Source organism: Cnephaeus nilssonii, assembly GCF_951640355.1.
Source record: "Cnephaeus nilssonii genome assembly, chromosome: 4".
Classification (NCBI taxonomy): Eukaryota; Metazoa; Chordata; class Mammalia; order Chiroptera; family Vespertilionidae; genus Cnephaeus; species Cnephaeus nilssonii.
This window is the reverse complement of record NC_137075.1, coordinates 22,481,488-22,494,597: the sequence shown is the minus strand read 5'-3', so window position 1 is coordinate 22,494,597 and position 13,110 is coordinate 22,481,488. Positions and strand designations below refer to the sequence as shown.

General features: G+C 42.0%; 1 protein-coding gene across 1 annotated transcript in view; it reads right to left on the bottom strand.

Annotated features, from left to right (window-relative positions):
* Positions 1 to 255: 255 nt before the first annotated feature.
* SNX6 (sorting nexin 6) overlaps positions 256 to 13,110 on the bottom strand; it is a 67,264-nt gene continuing 54,409 nt past the window's right edge. Inside the window, exons 12-14 of the mRNA XM_079767985.1 lie at positions 4,099 to 4,258; positions 3,934 to 4,019; positions 256 to 941 (exon numbers count right to left, since the gene is read on the bottom strand). Of these exons, the coding sequence (XP_079624111.1) occupies positions 888 to 941; positions 3,934 to 4,019; positions 4,099 to 4,258 (300 nt within the window). The 3' untranslated portion in view covers positions 256 to 887. The remainder of the gene's footprint in view (positions 942 to 3,933; positions 4,020 to 4,098; positions 4,259 to 13,110) is intronic.

Here is a 13,110-nt window from a genome sequence, read left to right as displayed (position 1 = left end):
CCATAGCGGCCATGTTCTCGGCCCCTAGATTGTAGAAACAGCTGGCTCTAACCGCCTCTGCCCGATTCCGTCTTCTGTGAGGTGCCCGCAGCACAGCAGCCGTCCGTGAATTGTCAAGGGAAGGGGACTGGGTCACGCTGTCACTGAGGGAAGGAGGAGAGCGAGGACCTGCTGTGTAAGGCCCGATGGAGGAGCAGACTCAGCGGAGCCACCCCAGCTTTTAGCGTGACGCAATGACCACAGAGGTAAAAGCCATCACTGTTATCACCGTTTATTTGACAACCGTTGGTTTAGTCTACAAGTTTAAGGCAAACATACTAATGCATTTGCTTTTCTTCAGAAATCATACTTAGAAAGATTACATAAATCTGTCCCAAAACTTCTAAGAAATATTCATTAATTAAAAATAAGTCTGATTAAGATGTTTTACCAGGATACATGAATGAACTTAGGTGGCATACAATGTTGCCTTAAAAACAAAATTAAAAAAAAAAATGGTAGTGGCAATCTTTATCTTGTTTGAAGAATGTATTTTGAAAGGGTTAAACTTCAGCAATTGCTTAAAGGTAAGTAAGGTTGGCAGCCATAAGGAATACCATTCTTAAAATAACCAGAGTTACAGAGGCTGCTTTGGAAAAGGACTGACTTTGGGCTTTGGAAGAGGAGAAGCCGCAGAGCGGGAGGCGGGAGGGCAGCGCCAACCACGGCCGCCGGGCTGGCAGCCCGGGGGCCGCCCGCTCAGGGTTTCTCAGAACAGAGGGGAGTGGGTGCGCTCTGTCAGCTGTTCCTTTTGTCTCCAGTGAGCAGTAAATGCCGAACATCATGAAGAAAACAAACATAAAATCTGAAGGAAGGCAGCCCTTTTAACCCCGACGGCGGAGTGTGGCTTATGTGTCTCCATTTAACACAGCCAGGCAGTTCTGCAGCAGCTGCAGGTTGCCCTAAACAGGAAGGGAGAGCAGGTATGAAGTTCAAATACTTTGGGAGAGTCTCATTCAAAATATAAAGCATGAAAAATCGCCCAGCTTTTAATTTGTTATAACACAGGAATTTCGGAAACAGCTACTTATACACAAATAGACATAACATTATAGAATTTGTTTCACGAACAACATTTTCCACATACTGCTCTTCAGTACACTTCCAGCTAGACCAATATTAAAGCTCTGATCTGGCAGGTTCGAATGAGGGAGAAAGTATGCCCTTTGCGTCCAGGTCAAACTACCGCACACTTTCTGGCTGTAAGATAGGTTCCTATCACCATTCTATAGCCATTAACAAATAAACTCGCTTAGGTATATAGTCGTTTTTATAAAAATGGTAAGATTACAGACAAAAGTATTATATCAAGTTCACACCTAAGTACCCATTTGTAAGCGGCCAAGCGATGTACCATCCACTCTAACTCCTGCAGTTTAGATGAAAATGGTGAGATTACAGACAAAAGCAGGAATTCACACCTATGTACCCCTTTGTAAAGCACGTACATGCCACCCAAGTCTGGAGATGTGTAAAGACAAACAAGTACAGGGTGAGGCAAGAGTAGGTTTACAGTTGTGAGTATGTGAAGAACAGTTTATTCTGATATTATTATCACTTATAATCCTTGTATTATTTTCCGTACGAACAAATGGAAGCCTACTGTTGCCCCACTATTTAGGTTACATAATATATAAAACGGGGTGAAAGAAACCCCTTCCTTCAAGTAGAAAGTCAACCGAAATGTGTAAAGAATGATGGAACTAGAAAATGACCATTTGGCAACCATCATATTACTATCAAAGTCAGGAAAAATCATGAATAGATGCCAAAAACTGTATGATGCTAAAATGCCAACGCTGTAGCCATTAGCTACGTGCAGCTACGTAAAATTTACATTTCTGTTGGTTAAAAGTAAACATGCACAGGCCGGTGTGGCTCAGTTGGTTGGGCGCTGTCCCATGAGCTGAAAGGTTGTGGGGTTCGAGTACCGGTCAGGGCACATGCCCACGTGGCGGGCTTGATCCCCGGTAGGGGTTGTACAGGAGGCAGCTGATCAATGTTTCACTCTCACATTGGTGCTTCTCTCTCTCTCTCTGTCTCCCCTCTCTAAAAATCAATATTTAAAAAGTAAAAAAAAACCAAAACAAAACCCAAAAAAACAAAACATAATAAAAACTCAGTTCCTCATCTGCACTACCCACATCTCAAGTGTTTGATCGCCACATGCGGCTAGTGGCTACCGCACTGGTATGGTGACTGAGCGATGAGGTACGAGTGGGAGGCTACCGATCGCTGTGTCTCTCTCACATCAATGTTTCTCTCTGTCTTTCCCTCTCTCTTCCGCTCTCCCTAAAAATCAATGGAAAATTATCCTCGGGTGAGGATTAACAAATGTTGATTCCTTTGGTGCTGGATCAATCTTTTACATTAAAATTTAGATGAAGGTATAAAAGGGAAGTTCATACAAATCAGAAATGTGCACCACTTTGTAGGAATAACTAGTTTAATGGTAAATTCTTTATGACCAAATCCGTATTTTTAACGAAACGAGTGCTCTGGGCTGAAACTAGCAAGCTAACCTCTACCAGCCATAAATGCAGCCTGCAGTTAAATTGTAAAAATTAAATGCTCGGTGAATAAAAAATCCTAGCGATCTGTTGCACAATGTGAACATACTCAACACGACTGAACTGTACACGTAATAGTTCTTACAGATGGGCCCTGGCCAGTGTGGTTTGGTGTTTAGGGCATCGCTACCAGTCAGGGCACATACCCAGGTTACAGGTTCGATCCCTGGTGAGAATGTGTATGGGAGGCAACCAATGCATATTTCTTTCTCTTTCTCTCTCTCTCTCTCTCTCTCTCTCTCTCTCTCTCTCTCTCTCTCCCCCTTCCTCTCTGAAATAAATAAAAATACATTAAAATTTTTTTTCAAGTGATATTTGTATATATTTAGAAAGATTATTTTCTTTGTTAATCCTTACCCAAGGATATTTTTTCCATTTATTTTTTATTTATTTTTCCCCACATTGATTTTTTAAAAAGAGTGGAAGAGAGGGAGGGAGGGGAAGCGGGAGGGGGGAGGGAGTGGCAGAGAGAGAGGGAGAGAGAGAGACATTGGTTGCCTCCTGAACACACCCCTAGCAGAGCTGGGGATGGAACCTGCGACCCAGGTACATACCCTTGACTGGGAATCAAACCCGACCCTTCGGTCTCAGGGCTAATGCTCTAACCACTGAGAAAAACTGGTGGCCAGGGCAGAAAGATTTATTATTAAAAAAAAAAAAAAAAAAAATATATATATATATATATATATATATATATATATTTTAATTTTTATTGATTTCAGAGAGGAAGGGAGAGGGAGAGAGAGATAGAAACATCAATGATGAGAGAGAATCATATTAATAATCATATTAATATCAAAGTCATGCCCCACACTGGGGATCGAGCAAGCAACCCTGGCATGTGCCCTTGACTAGAATCGAACCTGGGACCCTTCAGTCCGCAGGCCAATGCTCTATCCACTGAACCAAACCAGCCAGGCGAAAGATTTATTTTTTAAACAACTAGTAAAAAAAAAAAAAAAAAGGTACTAGTTTCCATATTAGATACCAGAGTCTTTCAGAGCTGACCACCAAAGTCATTATAGATATTATTTTTGTTTGAATGACATCACTTAAGAAATCTCTCAATTCTAGGATTCTCTTTTAAAATTTACTGTAAGGTTTGCACTAAGCTTTATATTAACTACAAGAAAGAATTTAAGAGCTGTAAAAAACTCTGTAAGAGGATATTACTAAAACCAAATATTTTAAAGGAGTGAAATAAACTTGGAAAATTTAATTTCAATTTAGTAATAGTTCTTACAGTGTCCTTTGGAATCAGTTTTATAATTGACTCCTTTGTAAATTACAAGCTCCTGAAACTGTTAACCCTTTATGACATTACCTTTGCATGCTTCAGTTCCAACTCTGCCAGTTCCACTAAGTTTTTTCTGAACGCTGCAACTCTTCTTGTCTTAAAATCTATAAGTTCTGTGAACAAAAGAAATTAGGGTATTTTATTTACATACTAGAGTAAAACATACCTTATTAAAGGATAATGTAACAGTACCTTGTTTTGCAGACTCTGATATTTTTTCAAATTTCTGACAACATAATTGTTGGGATGTTTCTGCCTGTAAAACATCTTTATTTTTGGCTCTTGCTTTATCCAGTGCTTTATTAGCATTTTCATAATCCACTAGTGACCTAGATCTTCGATAGAGGAGATCCTATAAAATAGAATGCAAACTGTTGGACAAAAATAGACAGAGGCAAAGAAGCATCGAACAGACTGTCAAAGTACAGCGGGAAGGTTAGGGGGATAAGAGATCAATTGAAGGACTTGTATGCATGCATATAAGGACAACCAACAGACGCAAGACACTGGAGGCGGGGGGACGAGGGCAAGGAGGGCAAGTGCCGGGGGAGGGGGTAGGGGAGGCTGGGGGGAGGTGAGTGGGGACAAAAAAAAAAAAAAAGACAGACCTTAAACAATAAAATTAAAAAATAATAAAAATTAAAAAGAGAAAACAAAAACCAGAATGCTTTACAATAATAGATGCTGCACATTTCTAGTAGCTACACTCAACCACCTCCACCACTTCCACCACCGCCACCTCATCGTCCTCAGAGATAACACTTATACAGGAATACCACATGCCAGCTAATCTTGAATTTTTAAAAATAAATACCACATAGCTCACTCATTCAGATGCACAATACAATGTTCTTAGGATGCTCACAGAGTTGCTGAACCATCATTACAATCAATGTTAGAATATTTGTTGTCACCCCCAAAAGAAACCCCATATCCATTAATAGTAACACTCCATTCTCAACCCCTATTCCAACCATTAATAGTTTCTGTCTCTACAAATCTGTCTATTCTGGACATGTTATTAAAAAATGAAATCATATATGTGGCCTTTTGTGTATAGCTTTTTTAAAAAAAATTTCTTTGTTGATTAAGGTATTACATATGTGTCCTCATCCCTCCATTAACCCCCCATAGCTTTTTTTAAAAATTATGTTTTTATTGATTTCATAGAGAGGAAGGGAGAGGAAGAGAGAGAAACTTCAATGATTAGAGAGAATCATTGATCGGCTGCCTCCTGCACGCCCCCTACTGGGGATGGAGCTGAAAAGTTGAGCATGTGCCCTGACCAGGAATTGAACAGTAATCTCCTGGTTCATAGGTTGACACTCAACCACTGAGCCACACTGGATTGACTTTCGTATGGCTTTTTAAACTTTGCATAATGTTTCAAATTCATCTGTGTTACAGCATGAATCAGTACTTTTCTTTTTATTGCTAAACTAGAGGTCCAGTGCACGAAATTTGTGCATGGATAGGGTCCCTAGGCCTCACCGGTGATCAGGGCTGATCTGTGGGGCGACTGGTGGGGTGATCAGGGTCCCCACTTGTTCCCAGCTTGGCCTGGTGCTGCCTGCTTGCTGGCCCCGCCCCCTGCCACCACCACTGGCCACCTCCCTCTGCAGAGCGACTGGCGGGGTGATCAGGGGCTCCCATTCGCACCTGCCTTGGCTGGCCTGGCACCGCCCACTCGCCGGCCCCATCCCCCGCTGCCGCTGGTTGGGGCCTGTGGGCTGGAGGCAGCTTGTGTTGAGCGTCTGCCCCCTGGTGGTCAGTGCACGTCATAGTGACTGGCCGTTCCGCCATTCGGTCGATTTGCATATTAGGGTTTTATATAGGTTATACATATACTATAGGCCCAGTGCATGAAATTCGTGCACTTGTGGGGGGGGGGTGTCCCCGCAGCCCAGCCTGCGCCCTCTTGCAGTCTGGGAGCCCTTGGGGGGATGTCCAACTGATGACTCCTTAGCGCTGCTGTGGAGGCAGGAGAGGCTCCTGCCACTGCCGCTGCGCTCGCCAGCCATGAGCCTGGCTTCTGGCTGAGTGGTGCTCCCCCTGTGGAAGCGCACTGACCACCAGGGGCAGGTCCTGCATTGAGCGTCTGCCCCCTGGTGGTCAGTGCGTGTCATAGTGACCGGTCGTTCCACCGTTTGGTTGATTTGCATATTAGCCTTTTATTATATAGGATATTTAATTCCCATCTGACGATATGTTTTCTTTATTGATTTTAGAGAAAGGAAAGGGAGAGAGAGAGAGACAGACAAACAATGAGGTGAGAAACATGGATCAACATGAATTGGTTGCCTCCTTCATGCACCTCGATTGCACAGGACAATGCTCCAACCAAGTGAGCCACATCGGCCAGGGCCATTTTGAGTGCATTTTTATATGTGAGGAAGGGGTCCAACTTTATTCTTTCTCATGTGACTATTCAGTTGTCCAATATCATTTGTTGAAGTCTTTTTCTTTTCTTTAAAAAAAATATATTTTATTGATTTTTTTACAGAGAGGAAGGGAGAGGGATAGAGAGGTGGAAACATCAATGAGCTGCCTCCTGCACACCTCCAACTGGGGGTGTGCCCGCAAACAAGGTACATGCCCTTGACTGGAATCGAACTTGGAACCCTTCAGTCCGCAGGCCGATGCTCTATCCTCTGAGCCAAACCGGTCATGGCTCTTTCTTTCTTTCTTTTTTTAATATTTTTATTGGTTTCAGAGAGGAAGGGAGAGGAAGACAGAGATAGAAACATCAATGATGAGAGTATCATTGATTGGTTGCCTCTTGCACGTTGGACCGAGCTCGCAACCCAGGCATGTGCCCTTGACTGGAATCGAACCTGGGACCCTTCAGTCCACAAGCCAACGCTCTATCCACTGAGCCAAACCGGCGAGGGCAGTCTTTTCTTTTCTCCACTAAACTATCTTAGCACCCTTGTCAACAATCAATTGACTGTCTCAGAAAACTAGGAACAGAAGGAACATCCTCAACTTGATAAAAACATCTGCTAAAAACCTACAACTAATATCAGATTTAGTGGTGAGAAATTATAAGCTTTCCTACTAATATTAGGAACAACACAAGGATGTCCAGTATTACTACTCCTCAACATCGAACTGGGAGTCCTAGCTAATGCAATCAGAAAAGAAAATAAGAAGTATACAGATTTGGAAGAAATAAATAGATGACATGACTGTTTATGTAGAAATCTGATAAAAGAAAAAACACATAAAAAACCTCTCCTGAACTAATAAATATAAATAATAAGGTTGTAGGATACAACATTAATAAACAAAAGTCAACTGCTATCTTTTTTTTTAAAAAAAATATATTTTATTGATTTTTTTACAGAGAGGAAGGGAGAGGGATAGAGAGTTAGAAACATTGATGAGAGAGAAACATTGATCAGCTGCCTCCTACACCCCCCCCACTGGGGATGTGCCCGCAACCAAGGTACATGCCCTTGACCGGAATCGAACCTGGGACCCTTCAGTCCGCAGGCCAACGCTCTATCCACTGAGCCAAACTGGTTTCGGCTCAACTGCTTATATACCAGCAATGAACAAGTAAAATTTGAAATTAAAAATACAATACCATTAACACTTCAGAAAATAAAATACTTAGGTATCGATCTAACAAAATATATACAAAACCTGTAGGAGGAAAACTAGAAAACTGATAAAAGAAATCAAAGAACTAAGTAAATGCAGAAATATCCCATGTTGATGGATAGGGAGACTCAATATTGTCAAAATCAATTCTTTCCCACTTGAGCTATAGATTCAAATCAGCTTTATTTGTAAAAGCTGAAAACTTATTTTTCTGTAGTTGTCAAGAAAATGATCCTAAAGTTTATGTGAAGAGGCAAAGACACAGAATAACCAATGCAATATTAAAGGAGAAGAACAAACTCTGAGGACCGACATTACTTGAAATTGAAACTTTACTATTGTGAGAATAAACAAGTAATTTTTTCTGTCAAAGAATAGTTTAGACAGCCGCCATGTTGGCCGCATGACTTGCAGCTCCCCTGGGGGCCGCCATCTTGAAACAGCAAAGGCTAATCCCTCCCTTCAAATTAGCCAATCGTGAAAGACTGTGTGCCTGAGCTCCACTCAAGAGTGAGGGACAGGCCCTGACCGGTTTGGCTCAGTGGATAGAGTGTAGGCCTGCGGACTGAAGGGTCCCAGGTTCGATTCCAATCAAGGGCATGTACCTTGGTTGCGGGTGCATCCCCAGTGGGGGGGGGGGGGGGTGTGTGTGTGTGTGCAGCAGGCAGCTGATCAATGTTTCTAACTCTCTATCCCTCTCCCTTCCTCTCTGTAAAAAATCAATAAAATGTATTAAAAAAAAAAAAAAAGAGTGAGGGACAGGTCACGTGCATCAGGATTAAAAAGCCGAGCAGACAGCCCGCTCAGTGTGCACGTGCTTCTAGACCATGTGCTGTGCACCCTTCTACGTAGAAGCAAAGATATTTGCCTTGCTGCCTGGCTCCCCAGTATGTTTTGTGTTCTACCAGGACCCCTGAATTTGGCGGCTCGCCTTATTTCTTACACTATAAAGCTACAATAATCTAAACAGTGTGGTACTGGTGGGAAAAAAAAAGATAGACAAATAGATCCATAGAACAAAATAAAGCCCAGCGCTAGACCTATAGTCAACTGATCTTTGATAAAGGAGCAAAGGCAATACAGTGGAGAAAAATCCACTTTTTCAGCATGGTGCTAGGAAAACTGGACATTCACAGGCAAAGAAATAAATTCATACACAGACCTTATACCCTTTACAAAAATTAACTTAAAGTAGATCACACACCTACATGTAAAAGGTAAAACTACGAAAACACCTAGAAGATAGTGTAGGAGAAAATCCAGATGATCTTGGGTTTGGTGATCACCCAAGGCATGATCTATGAAAGAAATAATTGATAAGGTGGAGTTCTTTAAAATTAAAATTTTCTGCTATGCAGCCCTGGCCGAGTGGCTCAGTTGCTTGGAGTTTCATCCCGTACACCAAAAAGGTGCAGGTTTGATCCCCAATTGACAACTGATTGATGTTTCTCTCTCTTTCCCTTCCTCTCTCTCTCTAAAAATCAATAAAAACATATCCTTGGGTGAGGATAAAAAAAGTTTCTGCTATGCAAAAGACACTGTCAAGAGGATGAGAAGACAAGCCACAGACTAAGACAAAATATTTACAAAAGACATATCTGATAAAGGATTGCTATCTAAAATATACAAAGAACTCTTATGATTCAACAATAGGAAATAAATTCAATTTAAAAATCGGCCAAAGGGCAATTTTAAAAACAGACACTTCATCAAAGAAGATACATAGATGGCAAATAAGTATGTGAAAATATGCTTCACATCACTTGTCATCAGGAAAATGCAAACTGGAACAATGAGATACCATCACACACCTTTTAGAATGGCCAAAACCCACATTGACAACACCCAGTGCCAGTAAGGATGAGAAGCAACAGCAACTCTCGGAAATGCAAAATAGAACAGCTACTTTGGAAAATGGTTTGGCAGAACTAAACACACTCTTTCCATATGATCTAGCAATTGTGCTCCTTGGTATTTACTCAAAAGAGTTAAAAACGTATGTCCACCCAAAAACCTGCACATGAATGTTTATAGCAGCTTTATTCATAATTGCCAAAACTTGGAAGCAACCAAGATGTCCTTCAGTAGGTCAGTGGACAAATAAACTTGGTACATCCAGGCGATGGACTATTAGTGCTAAAAGGAAGTGAGTTATGAAGCTATGAAAAGACATAGAGGAAACTTACATGCATATTACTAAGTGGGAAGAGCCAGTCTGGAAAGGCCCAACTATACGACCTTCTGGAAAAGGCAGAACTATGGTGACAAGTATAAAGACCAACAGGGGTTAGGAGGAAGGAGGATGGATAGGTGGAGCACGGAGGATTTTTAGGGCGGTGAGACTATTCTGGATGACACTCATGACGGTGAATACATGTCACCACACATTTGTTAAAACCAACAGAACGTACAGCACTGAGAGCGAACTCTAGTATAAACTACGTTCTCTATTGTGTGTTTGGCTTCTTTCACCATCTTTTTTTTTTTTTAAATATATTTTATTGATTTTTTTACAGAGAGGAAGGGAGAAGGAGAGGGATAGAGAGCTAGAAACATCGATGAGAGAGAGAAACATCGATTCAGTTGCCTCCTGCACACCTCCTACTGGGGATGTGCCCGCAACCAAGGCACACGCCCTTGACCCTTCAGTCCACAGGCCGACGCTCTATCCACTGAGCCAAACTGGTCAGGGCTTTCACCGTCTTTTTAAATTCATCCATGTTGTTGCTTGAATGAGGCGTTCATTGCTTTTTAATGCTGAGTAATATTCCACTGTATGGCTGGCTATACCACAATTTATTTATCCAATCACCTGTTGGTGGATATTTGGGTTGTTGCTGCCAGTTTTCAGCTATTACAAATAAAGCAGATGTGAACATCTGTGGGGCTATATGCTTTAAAATACCTAAACTGAAATTACTGGATCATAGGGTAGTCTATGCTTAAGTTTTAAAGAAATGGTTACACTTTTCCAAAGTATTGCATCATATTTCCACTAACAGTGCGTGAAAGTTCCAGTTGCTATAATTTTTAAAAATAGTGTATTGCTATTTAGAGACAGAGGAAGGGAGAAGAGAGAAAATCAATGGGAGAGCCCAACACTGATCAGCTGCCACCTGCATGCCCCACACCGGGAATCGGAATCGAACCAGCAGCCCTTCATTGTACGGGATGACCCCCAACTAACTGAGCCACACGGCCAGGGCCAGGTGCTATAATTTTTGTCAGAATTTTTCCATTTTAGCCATTCTAATTAAGGAGTATGGTGATATGCAATTGTAGTGTTTTATTTATTTTTTATTCTTACAATTAAGTTTACGTTTTTTTTTTTAAAAATCATCACCCTGGAATATTTTTTCCATTGATTTTTAGAGAGAGTGGAGGATAGAGAAAAAGACAGAGAGAAATATTGATGTGAGAGAAACACATAGATGCGTTAACTCAACCTGGGCCCGGCTGGAGAAGAGCCTGCAATCGAGGTACATGCCCTTGACCTGAATCATACCGGCTGAGCCAAACCGGCTATAGCAAGTTTCAATTCTTTCTTATGATTACTAAAAAAATTTGGATTTACTTTTAAAGCGATGTTCCGTTCTAAAAAGTTTTCTATTAACAACTATCCTACATAATAAAATGGTAATATGTAAATTACCATCACTCCGCTACGCCCACGATTGGGCCAGCAGGAGGCGCAGGGGGTGGGACTCAGGGTGGCCGGGGTAACTGATTGGGCCAGCAGGACGCTGAGCCGGAGGCTTTCGGAAGGCCTGGGGCACCGGTGGACAGCCAGCCAGGTCCCCCGCGATCAAAGGCCAAAGCGGGGGACCTGGCCGGCGCAAGGCCTTTCGAAAGCCTCCGCAGCGCCGGAGGCTTTCAGAAGGCCTGGGGCACCGGCGGACAGCCGGCCAGGTCCCCCGCGATCAAAGGCCAAAGCGGGGGACCTGGCCGGCTGTCTGCTCTGGCGCAAGGCCTTTCGAAAGCCTCCGCAGCGCCGGAGGCTTTCGGAAGGCCTGGGGCACCCGCGGACAGCCAGCCCGCTGGTGCACCAGGTGCATGATTAAATCATGCACTGGGTCTCTAGTATATTATAATAAAATAATAAATTTAAAGTCCTCAAAAGTGACCAATTTATTTTATCCTGGCCCATCCAATGTAAATCGTTTATAAGATACAATCTGATTTAAAATAATTTTATATGGATGGTATATCTGCAAGTACCCAAGTCCTCAAATTTATAAGAATTCTTTATAATTTTTTAAAAAGATATTTTTGATTTCAGAGAGGAAGGGAGATAGAAACATCAATGATGAGAGAGAATCATTGATCACCTGCCTCCTGTACGCCCCCTACTGGGGACTGAGCCCGCAACCCAGGCATGTGCCCTTGACCAGAATCGAACCTGGGACCCTTCAGTCCGCAGGCTGACGCTCTATCCATTGAACCAAACCAGCCAGGGCAGAATTCTTATTTTTTTTTTTATATAAATATTTTTATTGATTTTTTACAGAGAGGAAGGGAGAGAGATAGAGAGCTAGAAACATCGATGAGAGAGAACCATCGACCAGCTGCCTCCTGCACACCCCCTACCGGGGATGTGCCCGCAACCAATGTATATGCCCTTGACCGGAATCGAACTGGGACCTTTCAGTCCACAAACCGACATGAAAGAATGGTGTTCAAAGCACCACTGATCAAATGGGAATTTTCTGTGCAGTATCTCAATTGATAAATTAACATTGATTTTGGAGTATTTGAGTCATTAAGTTTTCTATGGTTTTTTTAAAAAAATTCTTTATTGTTTAAAGTATTACATATGAATCCTTTCTCCCCCATCGATCTCTCCCCGCTCATTCACCCCCGCCACCGACTGTGTCCATGGGTTATGCTGATATGCATGCATACAAGTCCTTTGGTTGATCTCTTACCCCCTCCACTCCCCCTGAGGTTGGTTTGTTCGATGCCTCTTTTCTGTGCTTTTAAGATGTTTTTGCTAAACTTGTTTTTGATTAGTAAGAGTTTTAGTCTTGTACCTAGGCAGATTTCCAAAAGGAAACTTGAGTTGCCTTAAAATAAAACCTATCCTTGTTTTATGGATCTCTCTTTCTCTCACCTTCAATAGCGAACTTATATAGACCAAATTAGGAATCCTTTAGCTATACAACTGTTATTTAAAAAAAAAAATTTTTTTATTGATTGCAGAGAGGAAGGGAGAGAGATAGAAGCATCAATGATGAGAGAGAATCATTGATCAGTTGCTTCCTGCATGCCCCCTACTGGGGATCAAGCCTGCAACCCGGGCATGTGCCCTGACAGAGAATTGAACTGTGACCTCCTGGTTCATAGGTCGAAGCTCAACCACTGAGCCATGCCTGCTGGGCTATTTGGGGGTTTTACTTTTGTCTTTGCAGGCATTTTTCCAGAATAAGTATACCAAATTTATATACATTTTTATTTACCCTTGACTTACAATTTCTAAAAATCAGACCTGAAAACATACTTTAGCCCTGACCAGGTATCTCAGGTGGTTAGAGTGTTGCTACGATAAGCCAAGGCTGTGGGTTCGAATCCCAGAAGAATCAATCAACGAATGCATAAATA